Source organism: Hemitrygon akajei, chromosome 28 (assembly GCF_048418815.1).
Source record: "Hemitrygon akajei chromosome 28, sHemAka1.3, whole genome shotgun sequence".
Lineage (NCBI taxonomy): Eukaryota > Metazoa > Chordata > Chondrichthyes > Myliobatiformes > Dasyatidae > Hemitrygon > Hemitrygon akajei.
In genome coordinates this window covers 44,026,954-44,048,365 of record NC_133151.1, presented here as the reverse complement: position 1 = coordinate 44,048,365, position 21,412 = coordinate 44,026,954, and the positions used below count along the sequence as shown (strand labels likewise).

General features: G+C 47.2%; 1 protein-coding gene across 1 annotated transcript in view; it reads left to right on the top strand.

Annotated features, from left to right (window-relative positions):
• Positions 1 to 21,412, top strand: part of LOC140717874 (uncharacterized) — a 107,121-nt gene that overhangs the window by 44,260 nt on the left and 41,449 nt on the right. The window contains exons 3-4 of the mRNA XM_073031599.1: positions 8,520 to 8,565; positions 19,725 to 19,800. Coding sequence (XP_072887700.1) covers positions 8,520 to 8,565; positions 19,725 to 19,800 — 122 coding nt within the window. The remainder of the gene's footprint in view (positions 1 to 8,519; positions 8,566 to 19,724; positions 19,801 to 21,412) is intronic.

Below are 21,412 nucleotides of genomic sequence, written 5' to 3'. Positions count from 1 at the left end.
CCGTCCGCCTGTCACCGCTCTAACCCGTCCGCCTGTCACCACTCTAACCCGTCGGCCTGCGACTCCGCTCTAACCCGTCCGCCTGTCACCGCTCTAATCCGTCCGCCTAAGACTCCACTTAACCCGTCCGCCTGACACCGCTCAAACCCGTCCGCCTGCCACCACTCTAACCCGTCCGCCTGTCACTGCTCTAACCCGTCCGCCTGTCTCTGCTCTAACCCATCCACCTGCAACTCCACTCTAACCCGTCCGCCTACGACTCCGCTCTAAACCGTCCGCCTGCGACTCCGCTCTAACCCGTCCGCCTGCCACCGCTCTAACCCGTCCGCCTGCCACCGCTCTAACCCGTCCGCCTGTCACCGCTCTAACCCGTCCACCTGCGACTCCGCTCTAACCCGTCCGCCTGTCACCGCTCTATCCCGTCCGACTGCCACCGCTCAAACCCGTCCGCCTGCCACCGCTCTAACCCGTCCGCCTGTCACCGCTCTAACCCGTCCGCCTGTCTCTGCTCTAACCCATCCACCTGCAACTCCACTCTAACCCGTCCGCCTACGACTCCGCTCTAAACCGTCCGCCTGCGACTCCGCTCTAACCCGTCCGCCTGTCACCGCTCTAACCCGTCCGCCTGTCACCGCTCTAACCCGTCCACCTGTCTCTGCTCTAACCCGTCCGCCTGTCACCGCTCTAACCAGTCCGCCTGTCACCGCTCTAACCAGTCCGCCTGTCTCTGCTCTAACCCGTCCGCCTGCTACCGCTCTAACCCGTCCGCCTGCTACCGCTCTAACCCGTCCGCCTGTCACCGCTCTAACCCGTCCGCCTGTCACCGCTCTAACCCGTCCGCCTGTCTCTGCTCTATCCCGTCCGCCTGTCTCCGCTCTATCCCGTCCGCCTGTCACCGTTCTAACCCGTCCGCCTGTCACCGCTCTAACCCGTCCGCCTGTCTCCGCTCTAACCCGTCCGCCTGTCACCGCTCTAACCCGTCCGCCTGCGACTCCGCTCTAACCCGTCCGCCTGTCACCGCTCTATCCCGTCCGCCTGCCACCGCTCTAACCCGTCCGCCTGCCACCGCTCTAACCCGTCCGCCTGTCACCGCTCTAACCCGTCCGCCTGTCACCGCTCTAACCCGTCCGCCTGCCACCGCTCTAACCCGTCTGCCTGCCACTGCTCTAACCCGTCCGCCTGTCACCACTCTAATCCGTCCGCCTGTCACCACTCTAACCCGTCCGCCTGCGACTCCACTGCTCTGTTGTAGCCATGCCTGTCTTTAAGAATCTCATCCACCTTCTGGTTTGCACGCCATCGCATCCTGCAAGGTGGGAGTGAATATCACAAATGGCGGTGAAGCATCCCTCTCTGATGAACCTAGTCCCCTTGATCAGGTGACTAACAATGCATTTGCATGAGCCCCCTCAGTACCCGATAACCCCGTCATCTCTGTCTTGGACATTCTTCAGGAGGTTGTCAAGGTGTGATGGTGTCCTTGGTCTCAAGTGTTTAAAAACCTGCGCGGGCCAACACTCTGGAGTGTTCAGGGACATCTTTAACCTCTCTCTCTCCTAAGGCCTGCTTCAGGATGGTATCTTTTCTACTAGTGACTTGCATCAAGACACAGACAGACAGACATACTTTATTGATCCCGAGGGAAACTGGGTTTCGTTACAGTCGCACCAACCAAGAATATAGCAATATAAAACCATAAATAATTAAGTAATAATAAATTGTGCCAAGTGGAAATAAGTCCAGGACCAGCCTGTTGGCTCAGGGTGTCTGACTCTCCGAGGGAGGAGTTGTAAAGTTTGATGGCCACAGGCAGGAATGTCCTCAGTGTTACATCTCGGTAGAATGAGTCTCTGGCTGAATGTACTCCTGTGCCTAACCAGTACATTATGGAGTGGATGGGAGACATTGTCCAAGATGGCATGCAACTTGGACAGCATCCTCTTTTCAGACACCACCGTCAAAGAGTCCAGTTCCACCCCCACAACATCACTGGCCTCGCGAATGAGTTTGCAAGAACTACCATCTGGTAGTGCTTAGGTCCTTGTGATGAAGTGCTCTGAGTGATTGATTGTGGCTCATATCTACCGTTCCAGCAAGGACGGACCAACTTCAATTCACCTATTAACGTAGGTCTACAGTAGTGGCTGTCACCTGGACAACACAAGCATTGACTACAGCACAGCATTCAACACCATCATCCCCTCAAACCTTACTATCAAGCTCCGAAACCTGGGCCTCCATATCTCCCCCTGCAATTGGGTCCTCCACTCCCTCGCTGGGAGAACACAATCAGTACAGAGTGGAAACCTCTCCTGCTCTATTCTTATGACTGCACGGCTCCAATGCCATCAACAAATCCGCCAATGATACCAGTGTGGTTGGTAGAACCATGGATGGTGGTGAGGAGTGAGATAGCTCAGAAGGGAGAGTGGTGTCGTAGCAACAAGCTTGCACTGAACGTCAGCAAAGCCAAGGAACCGACTGAGAAGTGGAAGTCAGACAAACAAAAGCAGTCCTCGTTGTAGGACTTTCAGTGCAAAGAGTGAGCAGCTCAAGGTCCTGGGTGCCAACACGTGTGGCAATCTGCCCTGGGCCCAGCACATGACGAAGGCACACCAGTATCTCAACTCAGAAGCCCAAGGAGATTGGAGACTGATAACCCTCCACAGATGTACATTCTGACTGGCTGCATCACAGGCTGGGAATTCCAGTGTGCAGGGACACAGAAACAGGTGGCACTCAACCAGTCCCAGCCTCTGGAGGAGGTAATATCTGAGGAAGACTACGTTTGTCATGAAAGGCCCTCACCACCTGGAACATGCTGACTTCTCAATAAAGCCATCAGGCAGGAGGAAGTACTGGAGCCTGAAGACCCACATCTCAAGGTTCAACAACAGGTTCTGGTCAGACTACTCGCCCTAATATAATCATGTTTATTTTTGCATTAGTGTCTCGGCCCGAAACGTCGACAGCGCTTCTCCCTATAGATGCTGCCTGGCCTGCTGTGTTCCACCAGCATTTTGTGTGTGGTGCTTTATTTTTGCATATTCTGTTGTGAAAGTTACGTGTGACTTACCATGAGCGCCATGGTGGTGTAGTGGTTAGCACAACGCCACTACAGCTTGGGGCGTTCCGGAGTCTGGAGTTCACTTCCGGCGCCGTTCCGTAAGGAGTCCCTGTACGCCATCCCCGTGGGATGTGTGGGTTTTCTCACACAGTCCAAAGGCGTACCGGGTAGGTTAACTAGTTACTGTAAACCGTCCTGTGATTTGGTTAGTGTTAATCGGTGTTGTGGGGTTGCTGGGGCAGGGTGGCCCAAAGGGCCGATGTATCGCTAGGTAAGTAAAGCATAATTTATGTTAGTTGAGGTTTATGGAAGATATGTTGTCATGTTTGTTATGTGCTGTAGTTCTGCTGTAAAAAGCCAGCTTTCATGCCATTTATACTCATCGAGTTTATTGTCCTACACACATCTGTACATAGGTGCAATGCAAATCTTACCTGCAGCCACATCACAGGTACAAGGCATCAGGTAAGCAGTATTCAGAAAAGAAGCAGAGAATACACACAATTTTTACAAGGGAGAACACAATTAAAGCAAAGAGTCCATTTTAGTGCAAAGACTTGCTAAAATGTAGTTTTTAGGGCTGTGTTGGTTGGTTCAAGAACCTTATGGTTGAAGGGAAGTAGCTGTACATGTGCTGAGGGATTTCAGGCTTCTGTACTTTCTGCCCAATAGAGACCCTTCAGATGTACAGGAATTAACAGTCGACGTTTCAGACTGGGACCGTTCAGATGGAGAGGAATTAACAGTCGACGTTTCAGACTGAGACCGTTCAGATGGAGAGGAATTAACAGTCGACGTTTCAGACTGGGACCGTTCAGATGGAGAGGAATTAACAGTCGACGTTTCAGACTGGGACCGTTCAGATGGAGAGGAATTAACAGTCGACGTTTCAGACTGGGACCGTTCAGATGGAGAGGAATTAACAGTCGACGTTTCAGACTGAGACCGTTCAGATGGAGAGGAATTAACAGTCGACGTTTCAGACTGGGACCGTTCAGATGGAGAGGAATTAACAGTCGACGTTTCAGACTGGGACCGTTCAGATGGAGAGGAATTAACAGTCGACGTTTCAGACTGAGACCGTTCAGATGGAGAGGAATTAACAGTCGACGTTTCAGACTGGGACCGTTCAGATGGAGAGGAATTAACAGTCGACGTTTCAGACTGGGACTGTTCAGATGTACAGGAATTAACAGTCGACGTTTCAGACTGGGACCGTTCAGATGGAGAGGAATTAACAGTCGACGTTTCAGACTGGGACTGTTCAGATGTACAGGAATTAACAGTCGACGTTTCAGACTGGGACCGTTCAGATGGAGAGGAATTAACAGTCGACGTTTCAGACTGGGACCGTTCAGATGGAGAGGAATTAACAGTCGACGTTTCAGACTGGGACCGTTCAGATGGAGAGGAATTAACAGTCGACGTTTCAGACTGGGACCGTTCAGATGGAGAGGAATTAACAGTCGACGTTTCAGACTGGGACCGTTCAGATGGAGAGGAATTAACAGTCGACGTTTCAGACTGGGACCGTTCAGATGGAGAGGAATTAACAGTCGACGTTTCAGACTGGGACCGTTCAGATGTACAGGAATTAACAGTCGACGTTTCAGACTGGGACTGTTCAGATGTACAGGAATTAACAGTCGACGTTTCAGACTGGGACCGTTCAGATGGAGAGGAATTAACTGTCGACGTTTCAGACTGGGACCGTTCAGATGGAGAGGAATTAACAGTCGACGTTTCAGACTGGGACTGTTCAGATGGAGAGGAATTAACAGTCGACGTTTCAGACTGGGACCGTTCAGATGGAGAGGAATTAACAGTCGACGTTTCAGACTGGGACCGTTCAGATGGAGAGGAATTAACAGTCGACGTTTCAGACTGGGACCGTTCAGATGGAGAGGAATTAACAGTCGACGTTTCAGACTGGGACCGTTCAGATGGAGAGGAATTAACAGTCGACGTTTCAGACTGGGACCGTTCAGATGTACAGGAATTAACAGTCGACGTTTCAGACTGGGACCGTTCAGATGGAGAGGAATTAACTGTCGACGTTTCAGACTGGGACCGTTCAGATGGAGAGGAATTAACAGTCGACGTTTCAGACTGAGACCGTTCAGATGGAGAGGAATTAACAGTCGACGTTTCAGACTGGGACCGTTCAGATGGAGAGGAATTAACAGTCGACGTTTCAGACTGGGACCGTTCAGATGGAGAGGAATTAACAGTCGACGTTTCAGACTGGGACCGTTCAGATGGAGAGGAATTAACTGTCGACGTTTCAGACTGGGACCGTTCAGATGGAGAGGAATTAACAGTCGACGTTTCAGACTGAGACCGTTCAGATGGAGAGGAATTAACAGTCGACGTTTCAGACTGGGACCGTTCAGATGGAGAGGAATTAACAGTCGACGTTTCAGACTGGGACCGTTCAGATGGAGAGGAATTAACAGTCGACGTTTCAGACTGGGACCGTTCAGATGGAGAGGAATTAACAGTCGACGTTTCAGACTGGGACCGTTCAGATGTACAGGAATTAACAGTCGACGTTTCAGACTGGGACCGTTCAGATGGAGAGGAATTAACAGTCGACGTTTCAGACTGGGACCGTTCAGATGGAGAGGAATTAACAGTCGACGTTTCAGACTGGGACCGTTCAGATGGAGAGGAATTAACAGTCGACGTTTCAGACTGGGACCGTTCAGATGTACAGGAATTAACAGTCGACGTTTCAGACTGGGACCGTTCAGATGGAGAGGAATTAACAGTCGACGTTTCAGACTGGGACCGTTCAGATGGAGAGGAATTAACAGTCGACGTTTCAGACTGGGACCGTTCAGATGGAGAGGAATTAACAGTCGACGTTTCAGACTGGGACCGTTCAGATGGAGAGGAATTAACAGTCGACGTTTCAGACTGGGACCGTTCAGATGGAGAGGAATTAACAGTCGACGTTTCAGACTGGGACCGTTCAGATGGAGAGGAATTAACAGTCGACGTTTCAGACTGGGACCGTTCAGATGGAGAGGAATTAACAGTCGACGTTTCAGACTGGGACCGTTCAGATGGAGAGGAATTAACAGTCGACGTTTCAGACTGAGACCGTTCAGATGGAGAGGAATTAACAGTCGACGTTTCAGACTGGGACTGTTCAGATGGAGAGGAATTAACAGTCGACGTTTCAGACTGGGACCGTTCAGATGGAGAGGAATTAACAGTCGACGTTTCAGACTGGGACCGTTCAGATGGAGAGGAATTAACAGTCGACGTTTCAGACTGGGACCGTTCAGATGGAGAGGAATTAACAGTCGACGTTTCAGACTGGGACCGTTCAGATGTACAGGAATTAACAGTCGACGTTTCAGACCGAGGCATTTCAAATGGAGAGGAATAAACAGTCAATGCTTTGCACCGAGGACCTTGACTGTTTATTCCTCTCCTTGGATGTTGCCTGACCAGCTAGGTCCCTCCAGCATTTTTTCTGTTACTCTCCACAGCAATCCAGTCCACACCCCATTGGAGATATTCCTTTGTACCATACGTCCTTTCCCCACCCTCTGTCCAACTTAAACCTAATTTGTTTGCACTCTCTCCCAGCTCTGAAAAAGGGAGTTTTAATCCCCCCACCCCCACCCCTGTCCCCTTCCCACGGCGCTCCCCCCAGCCATTCCCAACATCCTTTGCTCCTGCCAGATTTACAAACTCGTTCTCTACTCCACATTGACAAATACAGTACTGTGCTAAAGTATTGGGCACCCTAGCTATATATCTATCTATCTCATCCATCCGACTGACCGACCCTCCCCAGACTTGGTGATAAAATTCCATCAGACGGCATTATAGAAGCAGCCAATGAAACACTACTCACAACTGCAATCTCCAGCGTAACGGAGACCTATAACCTGATACATGCATTGGCAGCAGGGTGCAAGATGCAGGCAGGGACAGCACAACCGAGCTGCAGCAACTGTGTACAGGGACTTCTGCACTGAGTATGGATTGGACACTCCCTCGTCCAAATGGGAACCTCCCGAGAAGGTAGAGGAGAATGACAGAACTAAGATCCTGTATCCTGCCAGATACAGACCGATAAGCGGCCAGAGTGATACTGGACAAGGAGCGGGAGAAAGCAATGGTAATTGATGTGGCAGTCCAGAATGACAGTAACGTCAGGAAGAAAGAATATAAGAAGCTGGGCTTCAAAGGGCAGATGGAGAGGATGTGGAAGGTTAAAGCCAGTGGTGATAGGAGCACTTGGAGCTGTGACACCTGGACTGGGAGAGTGGCTCCAATGAATCCTAGAACAACATGTGAGATCTTCATTCAGAAGAGCAAGGATACTGCACTGAACCCTCAAGCTCCCAGGCCTCTGACAGAGGATCCGAGATCAGGGAAAAATACACACACACCCCACCCACAAGGGGCAAGAAATTTAAATAGGTGTGTGTATGTGTCTAAGACTGCATGGCTGACGTTTGTACTATACTGTTATCTGGATAAGGGCCATAATGACCTGGGAGTGAGACTGGACTCAAGTTTAATTTTTCAACGGGTGTGTCCCAAATGTAAATTAAAGCCGTTAAGACAAAGCGGTTTGCATTGGAGCGTGGGAGTTAAATTCATTGCATTAAATGTTTCTCATCTAAGGCAGAGGTTAGATCGTTTGACCACTATCCTCATGTTCTCTTGCACTGTTTATGCAAATGTAAACCGGTATAATTCGCAACTTTTGAATGAATGAGTCATCCCGATCTTGTACCATGGTCGCTTTGATTTTTATGCTATTTAACGATGTTTCTTATTTAATTTCATGGCATACAGTACTGTGCAAATGTCTGAGGCACATATATATAGAGAGAGCCAGGGTGCCGAAGACTTTTGCACAGTACTATAGTAATTTTATGTATCGCACTGTACTGTTGTTGCAAAAAAGAAGCAAATTTCATGACCTGTGTGAGTGATGATAAACCTGATTCTGATCTGGGTCTCTATTGTGGACTGAGAGTGGGAAGGGGGCAGGGAGAGGGGAATCGTGGTTGGGAAAAGGGGAAGGGAGAGGGGAGGGAGCGGGAAGCACCAGAGAGACATTCTGTAATGATCAGTAAACCAATTGTTTGGAATCAAATGACCTTGCCTGGTGTCTCAGGGCTGGGTGTGTCTGTACCCACCCCTGACACTCCTTCTCTGCCCCCTGTCCCACACCCCTCCCACGGCGCTCCACCCTCACCATTCCCAACATCCTTTGCTCCCGACAGATTTACAAACTCGCTCACTGCTTCACGTCGACAAATACAGTACTGTGCAAAAGTCTTAGACACCCTGGTTGTGTATATGTGCCTAAGACTTGTGCATAGGAATGTACATTGATTGTATAAGTACATTTTTTGACTTCTGCATTAGATGTGGGGTTACCTGGTGTCACATATTCAAAACCTTTCCACTTTTACAGAGAAGACTTGGGAATAAACAGAGAGCAAGTTGGACAAGAGTTAGAGGTATGTTCAAATTCTTTTGGCAAACAAATATTTAAGTTTGATAGATGGTATTGCATTGATAATTAACAGGGTGAATGCCAGACCCCCACCACATGGGAAGGTGGAAGTATTAACATAGTTGATAGTGGCTAATGGCTACGTGATATTATGTCTTATTTAAATTTAGAGAAGATCCGCTGCTCAGTCTTAAATTCAAAACAATCTTTTTATGATATCTGGGGACCTTTCCTAAATTACTTTTCCAATTTATAAAGTTTAACAGTGCACAGACTTTTATGTATATTTCTATCTTCTCTTCTTAAGTGAATATGTTTTTTTTTCTAATTATCCATTATCATCCATCAGCTTTTTTCTTTGGTAGTTAGTAGGGGGTTGACTTTTTTTATATAAAAAATTTATTTTATGATGTATGACCTATCTTTAAATTTTTGATTACAGAGTGGTATACCTTTATGTGATGTGCTATAACATTTTGATCAATTTTATTACAATATATGAATGTACACACTTTATGTTGAGATGTATCTATGTGTTGCACTCTGTAAATCTTGTTTTTTCTGAATAAAAATATTGTAAAAAGAAAAAGAAAGATAGTGGCTGAGAAATCCAATCTTAAAAATGGGAAGTCTAGTCAAGTCAAGTCACTTTTATTGTCATTTTGACCATAACTGCTGGTACAGTACATAGTAAAAATGAGACAACGTTTTTCAGGACCATGGTGTTACATGACACAGTACAAAAACTAGACTGAACTACGTAAAAAAACAACACAGAAAGTAGTGACGCTGCTGGGCTTTCTTTGCTTTGGAGCTTGTGTCGAGGGACCAGGTGAGATGGAGCACAGTCGTGGGTCAGCAGAGTGAACAGCAGTGGACTGAGCACACAGCCCTGGGGGGCTCCCATGCTCAGTGTGATGGTTTTGGAGATGCTGCCTCCGATCTGGACTGACTGAGGTCTCCCAGTCAGGAAGTCTAGGATCCAGTTGCAGAGGGAGGTGTTCAGGCCCAGTAGGCTCAGCTTTCCAATCAGTTTCTGAGGGATGATTGTGTTGAATGCTGAACTGAAGTCTATGAACAGCATCCGAGCGTATGTGTCTTTTTTTGTCCAGGTGGGTTAGGGCCAGGTGGAGGGTGGTGGCAATGGCATCATCTGTTGAGCGGTTGGGACGGTACGCAAACTGCAGAGGGTCCAGTGAGGGGGGCAGCAGGGTCTTGATATGCTTCATGACAAGCCTCTCGAAACACTTCATCACGATGGATGTAAGCGCAATGGGATGGTGGTCGTTGAGGCAGGACACTGAAGACTTCTTTGGCACGGGGACAGTGGTGGCAACCTTGAAGCACGTTGGAATGGTGGCGCTGCTTAGGGAGATGTTGAAGATGTCAGTGAGAACATCTGCTAGCTGGTCTGCACATCCTCTGAGCACTCTACCAGGAATGTTGTCTGGTCCAGCAGCCTTCCGTGGGTTGACCCTGCACAGGGCTCTTCTCACATCAGCCACGGTGAGACACAGCACCTGGTCATTTGCAGGAGGGGTGGACTTCCTCACCGCCACGTCATTTTCCGCCTCAAAACGGGCGTAGAAGTAGAAGTCTATCCTCCTTCCATAGCACACTGTAACTGAATTAGGCCATTCAGCCCATCAAGTCTGCTTCAACATCCCATCCTGGGCTGATTTATTATCCCTCTCAAACCTTTTCTTCCCATAACCTCGGACACCCTGACAAATCAAAAACCTAAGCAACACACACAAAATGCTGGTGGAACACAGCAGGCCAGGCAGCATCTATAGGGAGAAGCTCTGTTGACGTTTCGGGCCGAGACCCTTTGTCAGGACTAACTGAAAGGAAAGATAGTAAGAGATTTGAAAGTAGGAGGGGGAGGGGAAAATGCGAAATGATAGGAGAAGACCGGAGGGGGTGGGGTGAAGCTGAGAGCCAGAAAGGTGATCAGCAAAAGGGATACAGAGCTGGAGAAGGGAAAGGATCATGGGGCGGGAGGCCTCGGGAGAAAGAAAAGGGCCCCTTTTCTCCCTATAGATGCTGCCTGGCCTGCTGTGTTCCACCAGCATTTTGTGTGTGTTGCTTGAATTTCCAGCATCTGCAGATTTCCTCGTGTTTACCAAATCAAAATCAAATCAAAAGTTGTGTTTACCAAATGTCTGCTTTAAATGTACCCAGTGACTTGGCATCCACTGCCATCTGTGACCAGGAATTCCACAGATTCTCCCTCTGTGGCTAAATAAAATTCCACCTCATCTCTGTTCTAAATGGATATCCCTCTATTCTGAAACTGTGCCTTCAGGTCCTCAACTTTCCACTATAGGGACACCCTCTCCACATCCACTCTATCTGCACCCTCTGGACCTAGACTCCCCCATTATAGGAAACATCCTCTCCACATCCACTCTATCTGTGTCCTCTGGTCCTAGACTCCCCCACTATAGGCAACATCCTCTCCACATCCACTCTATCTGCACCCTCTGGTCCTAGACTCCCCCACTATAGGAAACATCCTCTCCACATCCACTCTATCTGTGCCCTCTGGTTCTAGACTCCCCCACTATAGGAAACATCCTCTCCACATCCACTCTATCTAAGCCTTTTTGTATTCGATAGTATGTGTTCCTGTGATCGTTGAACTGCTTTGTATGTCCTTGGGTCATTTAATGCGGTCAGTAGCCCAGGAATATGAAGTTACTAACTCGCTTCACAGCTGATCCATCAGTGAAACTTACCACGTAGTCATCTGGACCTCCCCCCCCCACCCCCCTTCTAGTCACTGATTAGTCCCTTGGTACTGTTGACACTGAGTGAGAGGCTGATCTTGTGGCACCACTCAGCCAGGTTTTCTATCCCATAATCGGTAACAAACACTGAAGCTGTGAAAGTTTCAAAGTAAACGGGGTACGGGTGTCATGGTCGCCTAGCGGTTAGCACGATGCTGTTACAGTTGGAGCTCAGAGATCAATTCCGATGCTGCCTGTGAGAAGCTCATACGACCTTCCCGTGAGTGTGTGAGGCTTCCTCCCACAGTCCAAAGACGTACTAGTTAGTGGATTAATAATTGGCCATTGCAAATTGTCCTGTGATTAGGCTCGGGTGAAATCGGTGGGTTGTGGGCAGTGGGCAGCACAGCTCACTGGGCTGTATCTCGAAATAAAAAATAAATTCATTATCATTGAGTGTGTATATCACCATTTACTACCTTGAGATTCAGTTCTTGTGGGCAGTCACAGGAAAATAACGCAGCACATTAGAATTTATGAAAAGCTACACATAAGCAAACACCCGATGTGCAAAAGAAGAGAGATTGTGCAAATATTAAGACAGGTAACTAACTAATACTGAGAGCATGAGTTGTGTAGGTCTTGAAAGTGAGTCCGTAGGTTGTGGAATCAGTTCAGTGTTGAGGTGAGTGAAGTTATCCCCTTTGGTTCAAGAGCCTGATGGCTGTAGGTTTCTTCAGTCTTCTAACATGAAACTTCTTGTATGTCGAACCATAAGAGCTGATGAGGGGTGTAGCTCATCTAGAGATCGGTATCTCAGCCCTAACTGGAAGTGTGAGTCTAGACGTTATTGCCCAAGTACATGACTCAGGCTTCTGGCTTAGAGATAAGCCTGCCTCCCACAGCTGATGCAGCTACAGGAAGTAATGCTCTAACGTTTTGAGTTGGCAGAGGCAACTACAGAATTGCTGGTGTGGTATGGGTTTCGGGCAGATGGGGCTCATCAGCTGTGGTTGGCAGTTCATCGAGAAGAAAGAAATCTCTGATCTCAAACCTCCGCTGCCTTGCGGCTATACCCACTCGTGGGGAAGGCTTCATGAGTAAACCCTGAGAGAAAAATCAGGAGCTGGAGTCCCTAAGGCAGTCCTATGTTGAGTTCAACACTGATTGGTAACTCCTGCTATGCCAGTGACGCCAATCTGTATCGGTCTCTGCTGATCCTTTGGATTCATCAGATGGTGAGCTTGCTGCATGGGCAACAGTGTCTTCTCCATATTGTACTGCCCCGGACTACATATCTCGTAGACAGCTAGGATGCAACATCCAACGGTCAACCCCAACCAACGGAGGGCGTCACAGGGGAGGTGGCTGCCGAGCGTGTGACTCTGGGAGAGAGCCTGAGAGTCTCTTTAAAAATTAGTTTCCAGATTGGAACTGGGGATAACGAAAGAGTTTTGGGGTGTAGCTACAGTGGAAAAGAGAGGAAGAGAGCTGTGGTTTATTTGGTCATTCCAGACTTCGTGGTGTGGGTCAGGATCCCATTGCAGCCAAGGGGGAATTCTTAAATTGAGGAGATCCTAACAGGAGCCTCAGTCTGCTCTCACAGATAAAGGTAAAGGATGTCAGAAAGAACACATTTTTAATACATTTGGATGGTGGTGAGTATTTGTAGCTCAGTCAAGGCATTTGATGTCAAGGTGTTCGCCGAGCTTGGCAATTAGCTGGCAAACGTTTCATCACCAGTCGAGGTGACATCCTCAGTGTGGATGTGTTGGTGTTTCTCTCTGGGAGTGCTCGAGTCTACAAAACTCGCTTGCATCGGTCCTGATTGGCCAATCTTTCCGTTGACCTTTCAATTCTATTGGCTCGCGCTTCTTTGGCTCTTCGCAGTTCGTAGATGGCCATATGTTTGTTTCACACAGAAGGAAGGCGAACACAAAGCAGGCACGAGATTTTTAAGTTTACTTTTCTTATTGTAATTTATAGTATATTTTATCTATTGAGATACAGCCCTTCCGGCCCTTTGAGCTGCGTCACACAGCTGCCCCCATTTTAACCCTAGCCTAATTACAGGACAATTTAAAATGATCAGCTAACCTACCAACGTTATCCTGGGCGTCTCTGGACCAGGATAAAAACCTCTCCCTCAATGTCCACAAAACAAGAGAGCTGATTGTGGATCACAGGAGGAACAGAGACAGGCTCAACCCGATCAACATCAATGGGTCTGCAGTTGAGAGGGTGAGTAGTTTAAAGTTCCTCAGTATACACATCACCGATGATCTCACCTGGACTGTACACACCGGCTTTGTGGCAATAAAGCACAGCGGCATCTCTTCCACCTCAGGCGACTGAAGAAGTTCGGCATGGACCCCCAAATCCTCAAGACCTTCTGCACCATTGAGAGCACCCTGACTGGCTGTATCACTGCCTGGTACGGGAACTGCACCAACCTTGATCGCTGGGCACTGCAGAGAGTGGTACGGACAGCCCAGCGCATCTGTGGATGTGAACTTCCCTCCATTGAGGACACTTACTGCAGAAAGGAGGCCTGGAAGATCATCGGGGACACCAGTCAACCCAACCGTAAACTGTTTCACCTGCTTCCATCGGGCAAACGCTACCACAGTTTTAAATCCAGGACCAACAGACTACGGGACAGCTTCTTTCTACAAACAATTAGACTTTTAATTTCACATGTCGTATATTGCAATGGAGTCAGAAGGCAAAGAATTTTTCTCCCTCTCATTGTGGGATGGATGTAATAATTAAATAAATTTTAAACTCTAAAGGAAACCGGAGTACCGAATGTTTCTCTCTTCTCATTTTTTTAGGACCTTGTGCAAATTGGATCTGTTTTTTTTCATTATCTTAGTGGCTCCTCTTCAAAAGTACCATAAGACGGTACCACAGGGCATGTAGCTCAGCAGGCCTGCTCCACCATTCCATCATGCTGATTTATTATCCCTCGCAAACCCATTCTCCTGCCTTCTGGCAACTTCTGATGCCCTGACTATTCAAGAACCTATTAATCTTCACTTAAAATATACCCAATGATTTGCTCTCCACAGCCGTCTGTGGCAATGAATTCCACAGATTCACAACCGTTTGGCTAAAGAAATTGCTCCTCATCTCTGTTCTAAAGGGACATTCGTCTATTCTGAGGCTTTGCCCTCTGGTCCTGAACACCTCCACTATAGGAAACATCTCTCCATATCCACTCTATCTGTGTTCTCTGGTCCTAGACTCCCCCCACTATAGGAAACATCCTCTCCACATCCACTCAATCTGTGTCCTCTGGTCCTAGACTCCCCCAATATAGGAAACATCCTCTCCACATCCACTCTATCTGTGTCCTCTGGTCCTAGACTCCCCCACTATAGGAAACTATAGGCAGGTAGTGCAGGAGTCCCCTGGGGTCATCTCCCTCCTAAACAGATATACTGTTTTGGATACTGTTGGGGGAGATATCTCATCAGGGGAAGGCAGCAGCAGCCAAGTTCATTGCACCATGGGTGGCTCTGCGGCACAGGAGGGAAGGAAAAGGAGTGGGAAAGCTATAGTGATAGGGGATTCGATTGTAAGGGGAATAGGCATTTCTGCGGCTGCAAACGAGACTCCAGGATGGTATGTTGCCTCCCTGGTGCAAGGGTCAAGGATGTCTCTAAGCGGCTGCAGGACATTCTGGAATGGGAGGGTGAACAGCCAGTGGTCGTGGTGCACATAGGTTCCAAGGATATAGGTAAAAAACGGGATGAGGTCCTACAAGGTGAATTTAGGGAGTTAGGAGATAAACTAAAAAGTAGGACCACAAGGTAATAATCTCTGGATTACTACCAGTGCCACGTGCTAGTCAGAGTAGAAATAGGAGGATATTTCAGATGAATATGTGGCTTGAAAAATGGTGCAAGGGGGAGGGATTCAAATTTCTGGGGCATTGGACCCAGTTCTGGGGGAGGTGGGACCAGTATAAACAGGACAGTCTGCACCTGGGCTGGTCTGGAACCAATGTTCTAGGGGGAGCATTTGCTACTGCTGTTCAGGAGGCTTTAAACTAATGTGGCAGGGGGATGGGAACAAGTGCAGAGAGACAGAGGGGTGTAACATGAGGGTAGAAGCAAAAAGTAGTGAGGTGAAAAGTAAAAGTGGCAGGCAGGCAAATCCAGGGCAAAAAGCAAAAAGAGCCACTTTTCAACATAGTTGTATAAGGGCTAAGAATGTTGTAAAAACAAGCCTGAAGGCTTTGTGTGTCAATGTGAGGAGCATTCGTAACAAGGTGGATGAATTGAATGTGCAGATAGTTATTAATGAATATGATATAGTTGGGATCACAGAGACATGGCTCCAGGGTGACCAAGGATGGGAGCTCAACATCCAGGGATATTCAATATTCAGGAGGGATAGACAGGAAAGAAAAGGAGGTGGGGTAGCATTGTTGGTTAGAGAATAGATTAACGCAATAGAAAGGAAGGACATTAGCCTGGAGGATGTGGAATCGATATGGGTAGAGCTGCATAACACTAAGGGGCAGAAAACGCTGGTGGGAGTTGTGTACAGGCCACATAACAGTAGTAGTGAGGTTGGGGATGGCATTAAACAGGAAATTAGAAATGCGTGCAATAAAGGAACAGTAGTTATAATGGGTGACTTCAATCTACATATAGATTGGGTGAACCAAATTGGTAAGGGTGCTGAGGAAGAGGATTTCTTGGAATGTATGCGGGATGGTTTTCTGAACCAACATGTCGAGGAACCAACTAGAGAGCAGGCCATTCTAGATTGGGTATTGAGCAATGAGGAAGGGTTAATTAGCAATCTTGTCGTGCGAGGCCCCTTGGGTAAGAGTGACCATAGTATGGTGGAATTCTTCATTAAGATGGAGAGTGACATAGTTAACTCAGAAACAAAGGTTCTGAACTTAAAGAAGGGTAACTTTGAAGGTATGAGACGTGAATTAGCTAAGATAGACTGGCAAATGATACTTAAAGGGTTGACGGTGGATATGCAATGGCAAGCATTTAAAGATCGCATGGATAACTACAACAATTGTTCATCCCAGTTTGGCAAAAGAATAAACTAGGGAAGGTAGTACACCCATGGCTGACAAGGAAATTAGGGATAGTATCAAGTCCAAAGAAGAAACATATGAATTAGCAAAAAAAAAGCGGCACACCTGAGGACTGGGAGAAATTCAGAGACCAGCAGAGGAGGACAAAGGGCTTAATTAGGAAAGGGAAAAAAGATTATGAGAGAAAGCTGGCAGGGAACATAAAAACTGCCTGTAAAAGCTTTTATAGATACGTGAAAAGAAAAAGATTGGTCAAGACAAATGTAGGTCCTTTACAGTCAGAAACAGGTGAATTGATCATAGGGAACAAAGACATGGCAGACCAATTGAATAACTACTTTGGTTCTGTCTTCACTAAGGAGGACATAAATAATCTTCCGGAAATAGTAAGGGACCGAGGGTCTAGTGAGATGGAGGAACTGAGGGAAATACATGTTAGTAGGGAAGTGGTGTTAGGTAAATTGAAGGGATTAAAGGCAGATAAATCCCCAGGGCCAGATGGTCTGCATCCCAGAGTGCTTAAGGAAGTAGCCCAAGAAATAGTGGATGCATTAGTGATAATTTTTCAAAACTCCTTAGATTCTGGATTAGTTCCTGAGGATTGGAGGGTGGCTAATGTAACCCCAATTTTTTAAAAAAAGAGGGAGAGAGAAACTGGGGAATTATAGACCGGTTAGTCTGACATCGGTGGTGGGGAAAATGCTAGAGTCGGTTATCAAAGATGTGATAACAGCACATTTGGAAAGAGGTGAAATCATCGGACAAAGTCAGCATGGATTTGTGAAAGGAAAATCATGTCTGACGAATCTTATAGAATTTTTTGAAGATGTAACTAGTAGAGTGGATAGGGGAGAGCCAGTGGATGTGGTATATTTAGATTTTCAAAAGGCTTTTGACAAGGTCCTACACAGGAGATTAGTGTGCAAACTTAAAGCACACGGTATTGGGGGTATGGTATTGATGTGGATAGAGAATTGGTTGGCAGACAGGAAGCAAAGAGTGGGAGTAAACGGGACCTTTTCAGAATGGCAGGCAGTGACTAGTGGGGTACCGCAAGGCTCAGTGCTGGGACCCCAGTTGTTTACAATATATATTAATGATTTAGACGAGGGAATTAAATGCAGCATCTCCAAGTTTGCGGATGACACGAAGCTGGGCGGCGGTGTTAGCTGTGAGAAGGATGCTAAGAAGATGCAGGGTGACTTGGATAGGTTAACTGAGTGGGCAAATTCATGGCAGATGCAATTTAATATGGATAAATGTGAGGTTATCCACTTTGGTTGCAAGAACAGGAAAACAGGTTATTATCTGAACAGTGGCCAATTAGGAAAAGGGGAGATGTAACGAGACCTGGGTGTCATTGTACACCAGTCATTGAAGGTGGGCATGCAGGTACAGCAGGCGGTGAAAAAGGCAAATGGAATGTTGGCATTCATAGCAAAAGGATTTGTGTACAGGAACAGGGAGGTTCTACTGCAGTTGTACAAGGCCTTGGTGAGACCGCACCGAGAATATTGTGTGCAGTTTTGGTCCCCTAATCTGAGGAAAGACATTCTTGCCATAGAGGGAGTACAGAGAAGGTTCACCAGATTGATTCCTGGGATGGCAGGACTTTCATATGAAGAAAGACTGGATCGACTAGGCTTATACTCACTGGAATTTAGAAGATTGAGGGGGGATCTTATTGAAACGTATAAAATTCTAAAGGGATTGGACAGGCTAGACGCAGGAAGATTGTTTCCGATGTTGGGGAAGTCCAGAACGAGGGGTCACAGTTTAAGGATAAAGGGGAAGCCTTTTAGGACCAAGATGAGGAAAAGCTTCTTCACACAGAGAGTGGTGAATCTGTGGAATTCTCTGCCACAGGAAACAGTTGAGGCCGGTTCATTGGCTATATTTAAGAGGAAGTTAGATATAGCCCTTGTGGCTAAAGGGATCAGGGGGTATGGAGAGAAAGCAGGTACAGGGTTCTGAGTTGGATGATCAGCTATGATCATACTGAATGGCGGTGCAGGCTCGAAGGGCTGAATGGCCTACTCCTGCACCTATTTTCTATGTTTCTAACATCCTCTCCACATCCTCTCTATCCGTGTCCTCTGGTCCTAGACTCCCCCACTATAGGAAACATCCTCTCCACATCCACTCTATCTGTGTCCTCTGGTCCTAGACTACCCCACTATAGGAAACATCCTCTCCACATCCACTCTATCTGTGTCCTCTGGTCCTAGACTTCCCCACTATAGGAAACATCCTCTCCACATCCACTCTATCTGTGTCCTCTGGTCCTAGACTCCCCCACTACAGGAAATATCCTCTCCACATCCACTCTATCTGTGTCCTCTGGTCCCAGACTCTCCCACTATAGGAAACATCCTCTCCACATCCACTCTATCTGTGTCCCCTGGTCCTAGACTCCCCCACTATAGGAAACATCCTTTCCACATCCACTCCGTCTGAGCCTGTCAGTAAGATAGCTCCATTGAACAAAGGTGACATGTAGCAGACAGTTCACAAATCTACTAGATACTCTTCTAAATATACAGTACTGCGCGAAGTTTTAGGCAGATATATATATAGCTGGGGTGCCTGAGACATTTGCACAGTACTGTATTTGTCAACGTGGAGTGGAAAGCCTGCTTGTAAACCTGCTCCCTCATTGAAGCTTCTACATCCTTCCTATGGTGTGGCGACCAGAACTGAACACAATTCTCCAAGTGTGGTCAAACCAGAGGCTCACAGAGCTGCAACATTACCTCACGGCTGATGTTAATATTTTCCTTGTCATTGCCGATTGTTCCTATGCTATGTTCCTATGATGCTGCTGCAAGTTTTTCATTGCCCTTGTGTTTACAGTACTCTGCAAAAGTCTTAGGCGCAAAAAAAAGCAAATTTCATGACTTGTGTGAGTGATGATAAACCTGATTCTGATCTTGGTCTCTGTTGTGGACTGAGAGTGGGAAGGGGGCAGGGAGAGGGGAATCATGGTTGGGAAAAGGGGAAGGGAGAGGGGAGGGAGCGGGAAGCACCAGAGAGACATTCTGTAATGATCAATAAACCGATTGTTTGGAATCAAATGACCTTGCCTGGTGTCTCAGGGCTGAATATGTCTGCAGCTGTGCCACTCCTTCTCTGCTCCCTGTCCCACACCCCTCCCGCGGTGCTATCCCCTTACAATTCCCCACATCCTTTGCTCCCACCAGATTTATATTTCACTCTCTGCTCCACATTGACAAGTGCAGCGCTGTGCCTAAGTCTTTTTGTATAGTACCTTATCACATGCAGTGCATGAAATAATGTTAACACTTTGTATGTGCTTTGATAATAAATTTACTTTGAACTTATTTTGATGTTTCTTTGTTACAGGAATCTATTCGTGCAGTGCTTGGAAATTTAGACAATCTGCAACCATTTACCACAGTGCATTTCACCATCTTCCCATGTATCCTTTTAGCCTGTTCCGGAAGAACTGGGGTGAATTCTCTGAGAACACCGCTATCCACTTGTTGTTCGAGCCACTACTGATGTTTTTCAGGAAGTGATGGTAAACATATAATATACTAGCAAATTAGCAAATTTGTGCTTTCCAGTTTAGCTGGAGTAATGTCGGATTTTACAGAGCGGAGCTACACGTTAGGAATTGCATAACAATCTGAGGGTACAAGTGCTGTAGGATGTCGGCAACACCTGTGGAGGGAAGTGGGCAGTCAATGCTTTGGGTGGAGTCCTTTCATCTGAACGGATGAAATCAACTGTATCTGCTGTCACAAGAAGTTCCAAAGCAACACAGACACACAGAAAATGCTGGATAACTCCGCAGGTCAGGCAGCATCTATGGAGAGGGATAAATGGTTGACATTTCGGGCCAAGGGGGCTGGATTACCAAACGTTATGTGGTTTTTCTTGTGTGGTCTGTTTTGTGCTTTTTCGTGATATCATTCCAGAGAACGTTGTCTCATTTTTTAACTGCATTGTATTTGTGGTTTATAAATGACAATAAACTGAATCTGGATCTGATCTGATCTGGGATCTGAATCTGAAAGGAAGAGGTGCAGAAGCCAGAATCAGAGGTGGGGGAGGAAGGAGAGGGGTACAAGCTGGCAGGTGAGGGGTGAGTGGGGAAAATGTGCATGCTGGGAGGAGGTGGTGGGAGAAGTGAAGGGCTAAAGGAGCAGGACTCTGATAGGAGAGGGGAGTGGAGCATAGAATAAACGGGAGGGGAAGGGGGAGAGGATCCGGAGGAAGCTCATCAGTAGGGCGTGGGAGAGGAGAAGAGAAGGTGCTAGAGCAGGTGAAGATGTTGTTCATACCTGGCTGGTGCCTGCCCCACAGTACCCTGATTGCTTCTTAAATGGAATCAAAGGAAAGTGCAGCGCACAAACAGGCCATTCGGCCCGTTTAGTCCATGCTGAGCCCTAACACGGGCTTGCCAGCCACCCTGTTGTTCCAGGTGCTGTGAATGATTAGGAAGCATTTCAGAATATCATGAGAATATGAAAAGTTGTTTTACAAATTTGCGTTTTATTTTGGTTATTTGAGGCACGGATGCACTCAGTCTTCTTCCCAGCATCAGGAAATCAAGAACCAGAGGGCACAGGTTGAAGGTGAGAGGGGAGGCATTTCATCGGAACTTGAGGGTTTTTATCGCTACGACCATTGAAGAGACGTTTTACACAGAAGGTAGTCCGTGTATGGCTTGGGCTACCGGGGAAGTAGTTGATGCAGGTATAGTACTATGCAAACGTCTTAAGCACATGTAAAAAGAATCTGTAAAGCAAAGATGCTTTCAAAAACAATTAAAAATTTCTAAATATCTAAACATTACTATGAAGAGCAGTAAAAGAACTAAATCAATCAATATTTGGTGTGACCACCCCTTCGCCTTTACATCAATTCTCTCAGGTTTACTGTCGTGCAGTTTTATAAGAAAATAGGCTGGTAGGTTGTTCAGAACATCTGGGAGAACTTGCCACAGTTCTTCTGCGATTTTAGCTGTCTTGCTTGCTTCTGTCTCTCCAGGTAAACCCAGATAGCCTCTATGATGTTGAGATCGG